The sequence below is a fragment of the Humulus lupulus genome, chromosome 5, assembly GCF_963169125.1.
Source record: "Humulus lupulus chromosome 5, drHumLupu1.1, whole genome shotgun sequence".
Taxonomy (NCBI): Eukaryota; Viridiplantae; Streptophyta; class Magnoliopsida; order Rosales; family Cannabaceae; genus Humulus; species Humulus lupulus.
Window position 1 is genome coordinate 104,429,630 of NC_084797.1, and position 18,574 is coordinate 104,448,203.

Consider the following 18,574-nt stretch of genomic DNA (forward strand, 5'->3'; position numbering starts at 1 on the left):
AGACTGCACCCTTTGTTTATCCCACTGACTCCGACCCGCTTAAACCGAGCTCAGTGCATATTAAGCTATCCTCGGCTACTAGTGGCCAAGCCGCGCCCTGTGCACTAGTGTAACCCTTGGCACCCTTAGGCCGTTGGTTCATTAAATAGCTTGCATGGCATAATACCTTCTTTTCAAGCATACACGAAAGGGAACCCTTAGTCCCATTACTTATATTCAACCAGGTGCAGTTTTCTTACCTTTAATCTTTGCGGTTATTGATTACGAGAAACGCTCCTCAACCACGATCCGCTCCCAAGCCTAAGCTTTTATCACCTAGTCACAACCAAGGTATAGGGTTCCATTAATATTCAGATAAGGCTTTCCGGATACAAAACTAACTTCCGGGAATCCAAATTCCGCCAAGCACAGTGGTGAAATCGATCCCAAGCATTCTAGACCACATTCACATGCCTAAGATCCCCAAATGTTCAAGTGTGCACCCAAGGGTTGTGACCCTTGAAGCTTAGCCATGGCCCTGCCCTCAAAAAAGAACCAAGGGCATGCCTGAAAGAAGACACGTGCCGCGGCCCTTGCTTTGGGCGCCACGGCGCTCACCCTTGGCCGAGCCCTCCTGACTCATCTTCATCCTAGGGCCGCAACGCTCTAGAACAGAGTTGCGGCCCTTCCCTTTGTGCCCAGAAAACCCACCATTTCCAACATCTAAACCTCAGCCAAAGCCATCCCAAAGCTTCCCAATTCAAAACCCTTTAATCACAACACTTTTATCATGATTCTAACAACACATCCCAACAGAAATACAGCCCAAAAACCCACTAGAATCCCATTTCCAATTTCTAAAACTCAAGAACTACAAACATTCAAACCAACCATTCAAACTCAAATTGAAACCTCTAAATCACGAATTGAGGCTTACCTCTTCTGCTGAACCACTTCTCCAAGCCAAATCCAAGCTAATTTCCAAGCTTTCCTCCTTAATTCTGCCCTTAAACATCAAAATCACATTTACCTCAATACCCAACAAAAACTCAGAATTTCTAACCACAGAAAAGGAAATTCAATGCTTACCTTAGTCCTGATTAAGTTCTTGATTGATTCTTGAGCTAAGCCTCTAAATCACTCCTGAATTCCTCTGAGTTCCCAGCTGAATTCCCCTAAGATTTCAATGTTTTTTTTTCCTTGTGTTTTCCTTGAGAGAGAATAGAGAGGAAAGGCTGAATAAAGGGTCGGTCTAATTCTGTCTACTTTTTTCCTTAAGCTTCAGTCTAATCTTATCCCATTGAGCCAATCACGAGGCTCGGGGTGCCGGAAACGTCCCCGAGGGCAAAACGGTAAAATCCCCCAATATTCCCACCTATACTTCCTAACCTCAAATATATCTCCATATATTTATTTTCATAACCTGATAGTGTAAATAACTACCCGATACCTAAAACACCCCTTACTTATCCAAAGTCAACTGTTAAGCCCTGTTGTGACTTTTCCCCGCTATTTAGCCCTAGGATCGCCTCGAGTCGTGCTCTGCAAACCTACCCACATAATAATGTGGTTCTCACATTACCAAATATATATCACATTAACATCAATATAGTCATGCAGGCATTATTAATCATTTAATTATGCATTTAAATCAGTATATACATGCAAACCATATTTAACCCAATTATGCCCTCCCGGCACACTAATCAAGGCCCTTAAGCCACATTAGCGAATTTGGGGTCGTTACAACTATCCTCTCCTAATGAGAATTTAGTCCTCGAAATTTACCTGAATAACTCGGGATACTGATCCCGTATTACTGTCTCTAACTCCCAGGTCGCTTCCTCGACCTTACTATTTCTCCACAACACTTTCACTAACGGGATTGTCTTATTCCGTAAGACTTTGTCCTTCTAATCGAAAATTTGAACTGGTCACTCCTCATAGGACAAGTCTGTCTGCAACTCTAAGTTCTCATACTTTAGCGCATGTGTTGTATCAGAAACATACTTCCGCAACATGGAGACATGGAAAACATTATGAACTCCTGACAGCGATGGTGGCAAGGCCAGCCTATAAGCCACCTGTCCAATCCTCTCTAACATAACCTAGTATTCCACTATAAAATTTGGTAAGAAAATACTGAACGATTTGAAAGTTATTAAGTTTCAAAGTTTGGGAAAAATAAGGACTTGACAATAAGGTCATTTTTACCTCATTGTTGGAAAATAATTTCACCAATAAAAAATGCTTCTTTTGACCTAAGATTTTACAAATACCTAAAAGGCATACCAAAAATAGAATTGGGAAATTTTGGTAACAATTGGGTAAGTAAATTTAAAGTTATGAACTAACAAAGTATGTAGTTAAAAATATGAAAAATAAGATTTTCACACTTAGTGCAAAAATGAGATTTTGGAACTTAATGTAACAAGTAAAATTTTGATAATTGCAAGATAAAAACTTGGCAAGTCTTGAAAACATATTTTTACCTATAATACCACTTTGAGTTTAGTGGAGATTATTTTTTATTAAAGAATTTTTATTTTTCAAAAAATAAAAGAATTTATTTATTAATAAGTTAATAAATTAAAAGAGGGTTTAAAACCCTATCTTTTGAGAAAATAATTGAGTGAATTATTTTTCTAGTAAGTAAACTTGATTAATTGAATTCGGAAAGATTAACTAGTCAAGATGGGAAATTTTTAACAGTTTTCCTAATTAGGACAAATTAGGAAATTTTCTTAAAACGATTTTTAGAGATTAAAACCTTAAGAAAAATAAAAGAAAAATTAAGAGTTTATTTTCTTTAAAAATAATTAAGGAATTAATTAGTATTTTCTAGGTATAATACCGGCTAAAATCTTCCATATATTTAACTGACTTGTTGAAAGTACGGGTTAATAGTGATGCGTTTAAAGAACAAGATTTTTTAGCGTATTTTGGGAAAATACTATTGTGATACCCGAGCCTAGGTGTCGAGACCATATGATAGGTCCCCCCGAGACTTAGGGTTTAGTCTCAAATATTTTTGTATGAATTTCCTCAATGGGTTTAAAATCAAATAAGGATCATTAATCCTTACAAATGATTTTTATTAAAATGACCAAACTGCCCAAAAAATAATAATGAATTATGAGTGTCATAATTAATTCGAGTATACTGTATGGATAACTACAATATTGGCTAATGTAACTGGAATGAACGTTGGAGGGTGAAAATATGTTGAGTGCTAAGGACTCCAAGTAAGTCAACTTATATTCTGTGGCTGCAACATGAAACGACTATTGTATTGTATGTTAGTATAGGGACACATGCACATATATAAACCGTCGTAGAAAGTTGCTTAGAGACGTTAGTCTAGTGAGTGCTGATTTCGAAAATATGAATGGTAGATATCTGTCATATCCTAGACGGCAGATCCCCGTCACACTGCTTGATTTTATTATGTGCGGTTCATTACCGCAATGAGTGGCCACGAGGTGAGGATTGCTGGTTAAACCTAGGGGCGCCAAAATGAATGGGACCTAGGGGCCCTCATGCTTACTTAATCAGTGAACGGTTATAACCTGAGCAAGTGCTTTGATAAGTTATTCCCAGATAGCAGCCGTGAATATTGGCCATTCAATGAGAGTGCCTAGAGATACTAGGGGTTGCCAAGTTTGAGTAAAGTTGAACACCCTAGGGGAAACTGCTCACCAACACCACTGATTAACATAGAAGTCTCTGTAAAACCGTGTAAATTCAATTACACTCTTGGATATGTAGTGATGCCCTAGGTAACTTGATGGTTACCCTTGTGAGGGATTTACTTTTGGATAAGTAGCGATGCCCTAGATAAAACGATGGTTACCATTGATGGGGATATTTATTGGCTAGATCTTATTGTTGAGACTCGGTTCTCTCTTACAGATTAACATTTATGTTGGAGGGCGTGTTACGCCCGAATTGTTGGAAATTGTCGAGCGTTGGTCTCGAATTATATTGTGATATATTATATATGCTTGTTCTAGGATTTTCTGAGTGCAGGGATATATTTGTTGATAAGATACAGTTGTGATATAATATATCTACTTGTTCTGGGATTTTCTGAGTGCACGAATTTATCTGTTTATATGAAATAATTTGTCATTGGTTATCAGGCATGACCATAAGTTTTCCAGGATGCATTTGCGTTCTTGAAATTGATTGTGTAGGGTCTAGATTGATCCGGAACCCTAATTATCTTCATGCTTTTGTTTCAAGGTTGAACTTACTAAGTGTTTTCTCTTACCTAGTTGTTTCCTGTTGTAGGTAAGAACACGGGCAAGGCAGAGCAGTCAGCGCTGAAGTCTACCTTGCAAATGTACATGTGGACTAACCTTTTGGAAAGCCGTTTTATTTTTGGAAATGTTGTGTAATTTTCATAAACTAGGCTCACTCTACTCTTTATAAAATATGTTTGTAATTAAATGTTATGTATGGCCGTACGAATTTTTATAAAGTTTTTTTTATATGGGTTTTTGAGACTTTTTCTTAAATGAAAACATTTATATTTCCACATTATCGAGTCTTGAAAATCCGGCTCATTACACCTAGCCTAGACTTCCCTTTAATTGTCAGCTTCAAAATCCACAAGAGAGGGTGAGAGAGAGAGAAAAAATCGTGAGGGAGAGAGATGGTGAGTTGAGTGCCTCTGTTTTCCTTCTTTTTCCTTCACAGCTTCTAACACTTTCTACTAAGGTTTAAAGAAAAACTAGAGTATATCTGTTATCTTTCCTAATAACCAAAACACTCTTTTACCCTCCCAATTAAAACTAAGTCTTTTAATCAATCTAAGGGTATTTTGGTCATTTGCTCCCAATTCCCGCTAATTCCTCGAGTGTCCCTAATATTTACCACTTAAATCCCGTCATCTAATTAATCACCAATCATTTTTTTCCCAATGTCTACAAATCTCCAATATATTTCCCAAATTTCTGAAAATACCCCTAGGCTCCCTTGAGCCGGGTATAAATCCCCGTCGTAACTATTTTGCCAAACCGCTCACTAGGATCGTCTCGAGCCACAAGTTGCAAATACATTCACATAATAATGTGGTCTAAAAAATTTACCACAAATAATAACATTTATGCCCTCAACGGGCCAAAATTACAAATATGCCCCTATAAGCTAAACAGAGCCTACATGTATACTAATACTCATAATCATGCATTTCACATATCCATATAATCATATAAGCATGCTTATCACATAATCATGCATTAAATCATTTAAATCACACATAAACCAATTATACCATCCTGGCACACTAACCAAAGACCTTTAAGCCATATTAGTGATTTTGGGTTGTTACATACATTATCACTAATTTAACAGCAAAACCCACACATTAAATCACTAAAATCATCATTAGACACTCACTTCTAAAATCAAACCGTAAAGCTAAGAGTATAACCTTAAAAACAAGTTAAAACCAGAGATTTAAACATAGAATCTTTACCTCAAATATGGATTGAACCCCTTTCAATTCCTGAACACACTTCTAAGCCCTCAATCCTCAAATCCTTAAGCTTCAATTCCCTAACCTTGCCTCAAACACAAAACTGAGAGAGAGAGAGAATAGTAATCGAGAGTGAGAGAGAAAGAAAAACTTTGTTTTGCCCAGTTTATTCCACAACCTTCCTTTGGTTGAACATATCCCATGGTCAAAATGACCCAATTGCCCCTAGGGCCATTCTAACCTCTCAAAGCCACCTAAGGGCATAATTGTCATTTCCCACCTATAACGCTGTGGATAGCCAAGACTGCTACACTGTGTACTTATAAAGGTGCAGGACTGGCAAATCAAGTCATTTAATTAAAAACGTGTCACTAACCATGAATTTGGTAGGGTTAAAAAGGGGTTTTGGTCTCAAAAGATACATTTTATATAATTAACAATAACATATAATTAATCCTTTAAGCATGATCAAACATTTAACACTCATATTAACCACATAACATGTACTCAGAATCAAAGATGCAGTCAAACATTAATAACAATCAAGTTACAGGATTATCAAGGCCGACAACTTAGGCCGCACCCTCTATTTACCCCATAGACTCCGGCCCGCTTAAATCGAGCTCAGTGCATAATAAGCTGTCCTCGACTACCAGTGGCCGAGCCGCGCCCTGTGCGCTAGTGTAACCTTGGCACTCTTAGGCCGTTGGTTTACTGTTTACATGGAAATATACCATCCTTTCAAAGCATACATATTTGGGAACCCTTAGTCCCATTACAATTACACAACCAGGTGTAGTTTTCTTACCTTTAGTTTTCACGTTCACTATCTACAAGCGACGTCTCTCGAGCACGATCCGCTTCCCGAGCCCTAGCTTAAGACCTAGTCACAACCAAGGTAATGGATTCCATTAATATTCAAATAAAGGTTTCCAGGTACAATGCTAGCTTCCAGAACATCAAATTCCACCAAGCACGGTGGTGAAATCGATCCCGAGCACCCTTGGTTAGGTTCCCGCGCTTAAAATCCCCAAAGATAAAAAATGGACCTAAGAGCAGTGGCCCCTGAAACCTAGCCGCGGCCCGCCCCTAAAACAGAAACCAAGCCCTTCAGAAGACAGACACGTACCACAGCCCTGCCCTATGGCGCCGCGACGCTCCCCTTCGGCCGAGCCTCCCTGGCTGCTTTCTTCGTACGGCCGCAGCGTTCTAGAACAGAGTCGCGGCCCACCCCTTCGTGCCCAGAAAATCCATCATTTCTAACATCCTAACCTTATTCAAAACCACCCCAAAGCACCCTAATACCAAAACCCATTAATCACAAGACTTTTAGCACGATTCTAGCAGCATAATCCAATAGAAATCCAGCTTAAAAGCTCATTAAAACTACACTTTGGTTCCCGAAACCCAGCAGCTCAAAATACAAAAGCCAGTCATGCAAACTCAAATTTTAACCTCTAAATTACGAACTGAAGCTTACCTTCTTTGATGGACCACTTCCTTAACAACTTCTGAGCTAAAACCCAAGCTTCTCAGCTTCAATGCAGCCCTTAAACATCAAACCATAAACACCCTTAATATTAAGCCAAAGCTCAGAATTCTAACTCCCCAAAACAAAACTCAATTCTTACCTTGGCCTTGGTTGAGTGCTTCTTGGTTAGCACTGAGCTAATTCCTCAAACTTCAGCTCAAATCACAAGATTTCCAGTTGAATTAACCTTAGTTTCCTATAGCTTTCTTGAGAAAGAAGAGAGAAGAGGAGAAGAACTATTAAAGGGTCGGTTTATCTCTTTTGTTCCACTGGTTTCTATTTTGTTAAGTCTATTCTTGGTTAATTAAATCGATCCAGAGGCTCGGGTTGCCGGAAACGTCCCCGAGGGCAAAATGGTAAAATTCCCCAATATTCCCGCCTAAGTTTCCTAACCTCAAATATATCTCCATTTATTTATTTCCATAACCCGATAACCCAAATAATCATCTAGTTCCCGAAATACCCCTTGACTTGCCCCAAGTCAAATATTAAGCCCCGCTGTGACTTTCCTGCTAACTGGCTCCCTAAGATCGCCTCAAGTCGCACGCTGTAGACTTACCCACATAATAATGTGGTTCTCACAGATATAACATTTAACCACAATTACATTCATATAATCACTCAAGCATGCTTATCATATAATCATGCATTAAATCAATAAACTCACACATAAACCAATTATGCCCTCCCGGCACACTAATCAGGGCCCTTAAGCCATAACAATATTTTTGGGTCGTTACACCACCTATCCAGTTAATCATAGTTAACGTCCTCCAATTCCTGTTACCCCCAATATCCTCTAATAATTAATAAATCATATCCCATTATCCGCTCATTTCCGGTAATGTACTAAACATCAATTTACCCCTAGGCTCACACCATGTCATGACCAAACCGCTAACTTGCATCCTAGGATCATCTCATGCCGAATAAGTCAAACATATCCACATAATAATGTGGTCTCACCCATATATCACATACATGGGCATAAATTTACAAATACGCCCTTAACGGGCCAAAATTATGAAAATGCCCTTCTAATAAGAAGTGGGCCCACATGCATGCAATTATCATCATATAATAATACAATTCACATAATCATGCATATAATCACATAATATCATATTAAATCAATTATAGCCCTCCATGTCCACATTAGGGAATTTGGGATGTTACAGAAAGAGAGAGTCAGTTTGAGTGTTTTGTTTCCTTGGGGCTTAAACGACTGAAGCTAATCCTGAGGCTCGGGGTACCAAAAATGTCTCCGAGGGAAAAATGGTCAAAATCTCCAGTATTCCCTCCAAAACTCACTACAAGAAAAAATACTTTCAATAAGACCGAAAAAGTATTATTAAATATATACCATAACACTTTTTGATGTGTTAAGAAAAGCGATGTTATAGTAGGTCAGAGCACTTTGCATAACACTTTTCCATAGTTATAAACATGTGTTATGGTATAGCCTACGATAACACTTTTGTTGTGTTATTTTAATAGTTAGATAAGTATTTCATTATGCTATTTATAAATAGATTATATAACACTTTTTTGTACTTATAAAGTAGTGTTATGATACACTTTATAATAACACACTTTCTGCATTATAGAAAATAGTTTGCATAACATAATTTTATGCTTATAAACAAGTGTTATTGTAAAAGATACAATAACACGTTTTTTTGTATTATTCTAATATTTGGATAAGCTTAAATTATTATTATATAAGACTGTACATTATAATTATTTTTTATTGCTTTAATTCAAACCCGCTTCATTTAATATACTTAAGACACCATTAACATTGTACAAATATATTTTTGAGTACCAATTGTATGATTCATAACACATAACCAAATAATTGTGTCAAAATACATTCAAGATTATCTAAAAAACAATCCAAAAGTCTTAAGATATTCAACATTGCCTAATTAACATAAAAAAAAATTCTCACAATAGTCAACAAAATAGTCATAAAGAGTTGCATATTCAAAAGTAAAGGCAGAAATTCATAATCTTCCAAATGTCAGCACACCAAAGCCTTCCAAATCTGATTTTCTTTTGCACTTCACTTGTTGAATCTGGTAAATAAAACATAAAAGAAAAACTTATGAGGTCATGAAATATCATATCATTCATCTAAATAGTCATTAATATCATGACACAACCAAATTTACAATAATTGAGTTTGAATAATAATGAAGTTATTATATTACACACAATACTACAACTACTATACTCAAGTGACCTTAGAACTTTAATTAAATGGTGCATAATATTAATTCAAATTGGCCCCATTATCATTTTGTCTTTCTCATCTTCCTTATCAAATCAATCAAATAATACTATCATAATCTTGGATTTCATATCGGTTAATGGTGAACAAGCATTTATATAATTAAATAAAAGGCCATGCAACTGTTGAACCAACAACTTCTCGTATAGTTTGTTAATGCATCCTCATCGGTATTATCAAATCACAGACCAACTTATTGCTTTACACCAAAAACTACCCAAAAACAAAGGCAAAGGGTTGTGTATGCAGCTGACTCCTACTTTCGATGCCCTGATGATGCCATAAGAACAACAACAGCCACAATAAACATAGACAACATACTTACTAGCAATATATATGTTCTTCTTGATGATTTTCTGTATTCTCCAAACAAAAGAATTCTCCAGAAAGTGCTTACTAGTAGAAGTGCCTGCCAATCACCACCCCAAAAAAGTCCATATTAGTATGTGATGCACATTTTGGTTCAGTTGAAATTTTGCACAAACAAGTTTATCCCACAAAAGAGAAGTTTGGAATCAAGACAAAAAAAAATATTTGAACCAACCTGAACATCATCAGCTGCAGCATACCCTGCATCTTGGCCTCCCATGAATTGGAGACCATTGCCAAACCCGCAGAGCAGACTGGAAATTAAGGCCCATCCTCTGCCATTCCAGTCATTCATATAAGCCTTGAATGATGATTTGGGTAAGTCCAGCACAGGGTAGTAAAGGAATGTGATGTTGAGGATTATAGCAAGCACAAAACAAGATATTGAGAAGTAAAAGAATGCAGTGTAGACAACCAAGTGAGGAACCCCATCTTTCAATGTATACCATTGATCATTTGTTGCCAAGTTGAATGCTAGTGAGAATAGAAAACAGCAAACACCAGCAAAGAAACATATGGACAGTTCAATGAGTGCTTTTCCCAAACACCTGTAGTAAGAGTTATAATTATTAAATGTGATAGAGAATCTGAGATGTTTGGATTTCAATGTCAGGTGATGAACGTCCAAATATTGTTGTGTAGTATTTTTGCAACACAAGATTATCATTTTTCATCTAAATGTGAGCATTTTAATTGATTTTCCATACTGAAAATGATTGTCTTTTACAGTGCCGTCTATAGTGGTACAACTAGTTTTCTGCTCATTCTCATTATCCTTAAGTGCACCATCAAACAAAACAATTTAAGTAAAAATTGCATCACTCAACAAGCTCGATGATTTTCTTTTTAGAAATGAATAAAAACAAGATAATTCATAGATAACCTTAACATTTAATGAAGGAAACATACCCTTCTTTAGATGAAAAACCTTCAAGCTTTTCTTTATTATCACCTGCATTAGATGAGTGGACAACAGAAGCAAGGCAAACTGCAACCAAGAAGCAGCCAACGCCAGGGAAAAGGATCTTGGCTCTATTAATTCTATAGTCTAAAAAGTAATTCAAGGTTGTTCCTGTCACCATTAAAGATTACAACAGAAGCAAAAAATTCAGTATCTATAAGAGTAACACAGACAAACATCAACATTTAGAAATGGTCAGAGAGAGAGAGAGAGAGAGAGAGAGAGAGAACGAAAGAAAGGACCTATAATAACTGTTATGCTTGCAGTGATCACTTCTGTGACTGATAAGCCAACAAAAGCCCAAGCATACTGAGTTGAGAGATTTCCAAGGCTAAGTACCACCCCTCCTGCCATTGCAAACATTACAGAAGGCCAATTATCATGCATCAATCACCCTAACATGAATCAAAACCAAATACATACAATACAATACAACTCCATTATGGCAAACAGATGAAATTTTCATTATGCTGTGTTCCTTATCATTGGTCTCTCCAAACAGCACCACATTCATCAGAGAGAATAGAGAATGAATGAACTAAACTTTATCCAAATATATGCAAGTGTTGAATATTTGTGATTCAACACTTGTAATGAGCTAAAAATTATAATCAATACTGAATTAATCATGAGAAGGAGCAGTCTCTGCAGATGCAATAAATTTCCAGCAATTTTCTTTTTGCACTTAGAGTAGTCTATGTACATAATATCAAAATAATATCTTAACCAGTTAAATAACTTTGTGACATTAATTAATAATATACATATATATTAATATTTTTGTAGTAGTAAGATATATATGTGACTAAGAGCCATTACAAGACTCCCAACAGTGTTGCTTAACTTCTCAAAAATCATTACGAGAAGTGACCTAGGAGAAATTAGTCAAGAAAAATAAATCCATGAGATAGGTTCATTATACCATTTGAAATAGATATCAGAGAGAGAAACGAAATAGAGATGGAGTTAAAGAAAAAGACAATGATGTAAAACTTTTAATGACATGAGAAAGAATAAAATTTGAATTTATTTGAACATAAAACGAATTGGAAATGAATTGTTCCATACAAATCATAGAAGGACGAGAGTAAATAAACACTAACAATAATGCCCAATAATAGATCCCAACATCAAAAAATAATTAAAAAAAAAATCAGAAATTAAGAAGGAAAACTAATGACTAGAACTTATAAAATAGATTTTTTCAAGGAAATCATTTGAACATATAAAAAGCCTAGTCAACTAAAATCTCACAAATCAAACTAGTACTGCATATTATGTTATAAGTTTATAGAATCACCAACTGCCACAAATCTAAAGCTAGTGAGCACCATGACGTGAGGTGGATATCATTTAATGAACCAAAATTTAACTACCAAAAAACAAAAAATATAATATTGTCTCTGTACAGAACAACCCACTCATGAATGAGGGGTATTGGAAGAGAAAATTGAAAAAAAAATGCTTAGCTTACCTTCTAAAGTTTCATCCTTTTTATCCCTTAATCTTTTTCTCTGCAAATCTCTTTCTCAATCATCTTTACATATATCATTCAAAGCTTTAAAGTAGTATAAATCTACATAGAGAAGATAGGGAAGGTCAATTTTTCAAATTAGGGGAGAGAAGAAAACAAAGGTTCTGATGGAGATGGAGGTGGAGTTGTGCAATGGAGGCTAATTGTCAAAGTGATTTGGGCGGAGAGAAAAGAATGAGGTGACAGAAAGAAAAATTAGATTTGGGCAAAAAGTATAACACATTTTTTCATTTGCCGCTTAAATTTTTTTATACCGCCTACAATTTTCAGAAATCTAATTTTACCTCTTTTTAATCTTATTATAATACTTTTTGAAAAATCTTATATACATGTGTTGTGGAAAGAGAGATTTGTTGTAGTCGAGGCGAGTTTGTTAAGAAAAAAAGCCAATTTCATCAACAAAAACACAAACGATCGGCAAAAATGAGTATTGATATAAATAGGTTATACTATGACTTGCCTGCTAGATTGTCGAGTATAATGCTCATTAGGGTCTGGTGGTTCTGGCAAACAAGCCACAGGACCTACTTTTATACAATCGAAATAGGCAAATTTGTATGCCTTCCTTACATACTCATCCGCATCTTAGTTGTTTCCTGTGCAAATGGATAGAGACTTAAAAAAGGGGAAAAAAAACAACTCCAAAAATAAAAAATGATAGCAAATGATACGAACTAATAAACAGTAAGATTCAATTGCTACTGCAAAATCAGAAAACATAGAAACAAATGACCAAAACTCCAGACAAGAGAAATGCATGTACCATTAAATACCATTCTACATATAAAGAGCATGTTAATTCCTAAGGCAATTGCTGATACGCCAAAGAAGAAATCAGAAGGTGAATACCGCTGAGATGCCTTTGAACCAACTATAACATACACAGCACAAAGTTCGTACGCACAAAGAAGAGCAACAGCTAGAAGTAAAAGAACAGCAACAGCTCCTGTAGAAGAAAAATTCAGTGAAATGTGAGTGAAACTTTCTGAAGTCAGGTGGCCAGACATAAAAATAATATAATTCATCAAAAGCTTCATCACAATAATGTAACAGAGCTTTAACAAGGCCAATTAACCATTTAATATATTTTCCACCTGAATGGACCAGACACTGTTAACACATCACATTGATCAACCTTCATAGAACATATCTCATTATTTAACAATAATACTCATATTATAACATTTCTCTACACTTTTCCTCCAGAAGGCCAACAGAGAACGTTTTCTCCAGCCCCAATAGCAGGGGCAACTAGTGAGCTAAGAATCAATAATTAACCTTCTTTTTATTTTCACTAATAAGAAGATATTTGTATTAATCAAGAAAGAGAATACACAGCTACAATACAACTGTGCTCAACCTTAAATCCAATCTAAAAAAAAAAATTTACCCAATGAAATAATTCTAAATGCACTACAGACTCCCCACCCTCTCTTCTATTCCTCTTACACTTAAGACTTGCCATTTGAAAAACTATTGAAGTTTCTGAAAGGGTCTAATTAAGGATAAGCTCCTTTAAGCCCGTCTGCTAAACCATACAAGACTGAAAAGGAACAAGAATAGAAGGAACTAGAGTATAAATGAATTCAAAAATGTCATTTCAAGAATTAGAGCAGAATAATATAATATTTAGCCTACTTCGGAGTAACTGGTTTCATGTTTTGTCAACCTAAGCTTGTAGCATGTTTCATAAACTGTTGAAAAATCATAACCTCGAATATCCAGACAGTGCATAAAATGACAAAAGGACAAAAAAAAAATAGTGAACATAGTCCTATTAGCTTGAAAGCTAAAACTACCAACTGATTTCTTTTGAATCTAACTAGTCCTCTAGCATCCAGGATATAAAAAATATAGTATTAAGCTCCCAAAGCTCAAACAAGGCTACACCATAAATATGATGTCAATTTTCTTTTTTGTTGCATGATGATGAATCAAAGACTAGTATTGACTAGAAGAGAGGACAAGCACGCTCCACCAATGCAATAAGGATATCCATTCTCTTAATAAATCAAAGAAGGAAACCAGCCAAAGGGCTACCCAATGAAACTTGTAGGAAAATGATTTGCACATTAATTGAAAGGTCAAATCAAATTCAGCATCTACTCTCTCAGGTCACGCAATTGGAGGAGAGGATGATCGAAAACATATTAAGTTCAGTCTATTTAAGCTGACTACAAAATTACACTACTGGACAAAACATACTTGTTCTCAGGTTCAGATATCAGATAAAAAAAATGTATTCTCTGCTTTTCCATGCTAAGGCTAACTGCAACCCCACACATCTGAAAACTTCTTATATTTCTTTACACCCCTCAAAGTTACATGAACACATTGACATTCATTCTTGCACAATTGGGATACTTATAGTCATAACAAACCAAAATTTCAAGAAAGCATTGTTAATAGCAAGCAAAATGTTTCGTAGAAGAACCAAATATAAATGCCTACAAACTATAATTATGAAGTCAAATGATTAAGACCAACTTATTTCTAGGCACAGGACAATAAACTAATGGTCAGATACTTTTTTTAAAAAACAAAATCTTAGCCTTTATTAATGATGTTGAAATAGTAAGGTTGTCACATAGAGAAATATAAATAAATTTCAATGAAATACGTACTTGAGCTTTTCCATTATGTTCTCCACCAAAGCATAATTGAATAAAAAGACAACAATAGAGCATTTCCAGCCATTATTACAGCCAGACCAATTATATCTCGACCCAATATTACATTAGCCAGCTTCCCCATATGATAAGAACCACAACCGGAGATATAACAACTGCTCATGTGGAGAAAGACAGGAAATCACATAATATATTTAACTGTGGTCCTTCCAAGATGTTCGACCATTTTTTGGCAAAGATCCAACTGAAACACATGCACTCGAATGAGGAAAGAAAAGAAGACAAACATATTATTGTAACATAACTCTTAAAGAACACAAAGATGGTTTTACAAGTCTTATTCTTTTCATCTACATAAATAGAAAGTACATAACCAACATATATCATATCATCATATCTAACCATATTACTTAGTTAAGAAAAGAAAAAACAACTTTCTTCAATTAAGGTGTCTATCAATTTAGTATATATCCTTGTTAACACTTGACCATATTTGAAGGATCCTTGTGGTTTTGGACGAGCAGAACCAGCAGAGACATTCCATCTAAGATTGCACCACCATGACAAAAGTGTAATACTAATTAGTCCAGAATCAGGTGAAGAAAAAAAAAAGATTAAGGGAACCAAACGTAAATTACTATTAAATCATAAGCCAGAACAATCAATGGTAAGTATTATTGGGCTATTGGATAAATATTTATTTGGCATCTCTTCACTTTAAAGAATTAGATTTTAAGCACTTGAAATAGATTATTTTTAGCCTAGATTGTAATATTAAAATACTCAGCTGCAACCTTATCGATCTTGCTTGATTCATTGAGAAATAGGGGTCCAAATCATTAGGAGGATCAGAGAGAGGACCTGACGCAAGCTCCTGAGAGTTTGAGTAGTGCAAAACAGGAACTCCATTTACTCGAGTCCAAGAAGATGAATTGACAAAACGAGGGCTGGCAACAATGTAATAGTCACTATTGGCATTTTGATCCATTGTTACCAAGAATGAATATGACTGACCCACATGTATGTCCATGTTTAAGTAGTTCTGCTGAACTGTATATGATCCTTCAGTCTCAACAAGAAGTAAGTTGTGGTTTTGTATCCTGAAATTCAAACTAGTTGAGATACCGACATTATGCACCCGTAGACGGTATGTTTTTCTTGTTCAAGAGAAAGTTACAATGAGATTGATAGCCTACCTTCATAAATCAATTTAACAATCATAACTAAACCTTACATAGCCAAAATGAAAAATGAAAAAAGAGGCATACTGTTTACTTTTTACTTGGTTCAACATTCACTAGAAGGAAAGGATTTCTTGCTGGAACAAGTGCCTCATCATATCGAAAGGGACCATGTCTACTTATAGTAATACCGTCTGGAACTCCAAGGGAAATTCCATTTTCAACATCTTTTCTCAGTTCCTGTTACCCCATAAACATCAGTCTCATACCCAATAAAGCCAAGAGAAAGAATTCAGTAATAGATGTAGTAACAAGACATAAACTCACTTTATGACTCTTTGTATACCAGTCATTAATAAAGAGTGTAATATCTCTATATGGCACCAGAAAAGGTAGTGGAATAACTGCTCTGTTGTTTATAATGACCCCCCCCCCCCATACCCTCTTGCAGCTCTTTGAAAGTTCAGGGAGGGGAAGTAAAAGAAACTCCCTATCTGATCTTTCACCTGAAAATCATATGTCCAATTCCAACCAGCCAGGATTGGACAATTAGTCCCCAACACGCCATCTTGCCAAGAGTTTTTCCTGTGCTGTATTCCATTCCGCATTTAAACATTATGAAAAAAAAAGTATACATTTGAATTTGTCAACATTAAAAACAACTCTCATATGTTAATGGCACACGGACATTATACCATGTAATAAGTAATGGCTCATCGAGGTTAATCTTGACATTAACAACAACATTCCAGTTGGTAGTGACGTTCATAATCGGTCCTGGAAACTGCCCCTTTATCCCAATAACCTAGAATAATGAAACAACCAATGTCATTTTATCACTAGCCTCAAATGTTTAAGTCTTACACAGTAAAATACTGGAGCAAAAGGAGATAAACAGAGACTTAAAAGGTAATGCTGCTCAAAATGAAGTAAAAAGCGAGATTAATTTCTCGTACTCTTTAAAAAGCAGTACACATAATCAAGTTGCCGACACACCTTAGTAACCAACAAAAGAAAGAAAACATACCCATGAAAGGATAATTTCTCAAGCAGACAAAAATACTATATAGGAATCTCATTTTCAAATTCTTTTTTCCCTATCTTGTAAAAAAAGAAAACACAAAACAAAAAACAAAATTCTAGATTTTCTGTGCCACAAAAATTAAAAATAGCTTACAAAGGGGTAGTGCATTCCCACTAAGCTCTGTCGAAATATAACCAAGAAAAGAAACTTAAAAGGCATCATACTCCGGCATAAAAAACAAAAAAATAAGTTGGATTTTGACTAACGAGGCATATCTCAATTGGGTACAAAAAAAAAATTAACCAAAAGAGAAAAAGAATTAAGGAATTGCATTATGAAAAAACGAGAGAAATTGAAAGGGAAAGAAAGAACCTTCTGTTTGGGTCCAAGTGGGGAGGCATCGATGTACGAAATAGACTAATCATAGTAGACATAGGGATCACCAGCCAAACCAACACTTAACGAACCCAGAAGGAGAATCAAGTAGAACAAGAAGAAGCAAGGACAGGACAGAGCTGAGGGCATTGGAACCCCCAAAGGCTCAGTCACAGCTCCCTTTTAGCCTTACCCTTGTGGGTTTTCTTTATCTTTTGCTAGAAAGAGAGTTCAAGCTTTAGATAACTCTATCAAAGCTCAAAAAAGAGTGACAAAGAGAGAGAAAAAGGGGTTACGTAGCTTTGTTTGCTGCAACGAGTGGTGACATGGAAACAGCAGAAGCAGACTTTGGTTGTAGAGAGAGAAAGAGAGATGTAATAGAAAGATGTAGGCACATGTGGGAGTGAGTTGAGGCGAGTTTGACTTCGGATACACTGTAACCGAAGAAGAAAACGGGGGAGCCGAATATCACTTTTACAAGTTATAGGCAGGCTACCAAACTAAATTACTGCCACTTTTTTCTTTTACCACATATATATAACTATATCATAATACTTTTTTTAGTAGTATTATGTTCTTATGTTATGAAAAAGGATATTTGTTGTAGAGACTCACTGACTCCAAATATATCCTCATTTATTCATTCCCATTACCTGATAACCCAATTTAATGCTAAATACCTAAAATACCCCTTGACTCGCCCCAAGTCGGGTATTGGGTCCTGTAGTGAATTTCCCGCTAAGTTGCTTCCTAGGATTGTCTCACGCTGAGTAACCCAAATAAACCCACATAAAAATGTGGTCTCTCACATATATCACATATATGCACACATATACAATTATGCCCATAACGGGCCAAATTATGAAAGTTTCCCTTCTAATATGAAACGGGCCCACATGTATATTTAATACTCCTAAACATGCATAACTAGTTATATTATCATATAACTCACATAATCACAATCAAATATATCAAATAAACATATAATTCCATATATTGGCATCCTGGCCCCCTAATCAAGGCCCTAAGCTTTATTAGGTAATTTCGGGACGTTACAATACCCTTTGTATTTGTAGGGATAGTGAGTGGGCCACTAGTACCTATGATCTTTGCACTGAAGGATACAGACCTAATGCAAGAAGGTTGCATAGGATTCCTAGCAAACATAGTGGATACCTCTAGGATTGTTACAGTTGGACCATATGAGACTAGACT

The 18,574-nt window shown here is 35.8% G+C and overlaps 1 protein-coding gene and 1 pseudogene across 1 annotated transcript; both read right to left on the reverse strand.

The window, feature by feature from the left end:
* Nucleotides 1–9,541: 9,541 nt before the first annotated feature.
* LOC133779345 (ureide permease 1-like) lies at nt 9,542–11,002 on the reverse strand. Its single transcript, XM_062219317.1, has 4 exons — nt 10,858–11,002; nt 10,546–10,726; nt 9,830–10,295; nt 9,542–9,694 (listed from the first exon to the last, which is right to left on the reverse strand). The coding sequence occupies exons 1-4, from the start codon at nt 11,000–11,002 to the stop codon at nt 9,542–9,544; spliced, it is 945 nt and encodes a 314-aa protein (XP_062075301.1).
* A 1,713-nt stretch (nt 11,003–12,715) lies between these two features.
* On the reverse strand, nt 12,716–17,728 carry LOC133779347 (monocopper oxidase-like protein SKU5; annotated as a pseudogene).
* Between the last annotated feature and the right edge of the window lie 846 nt (nt 17,729–18,574).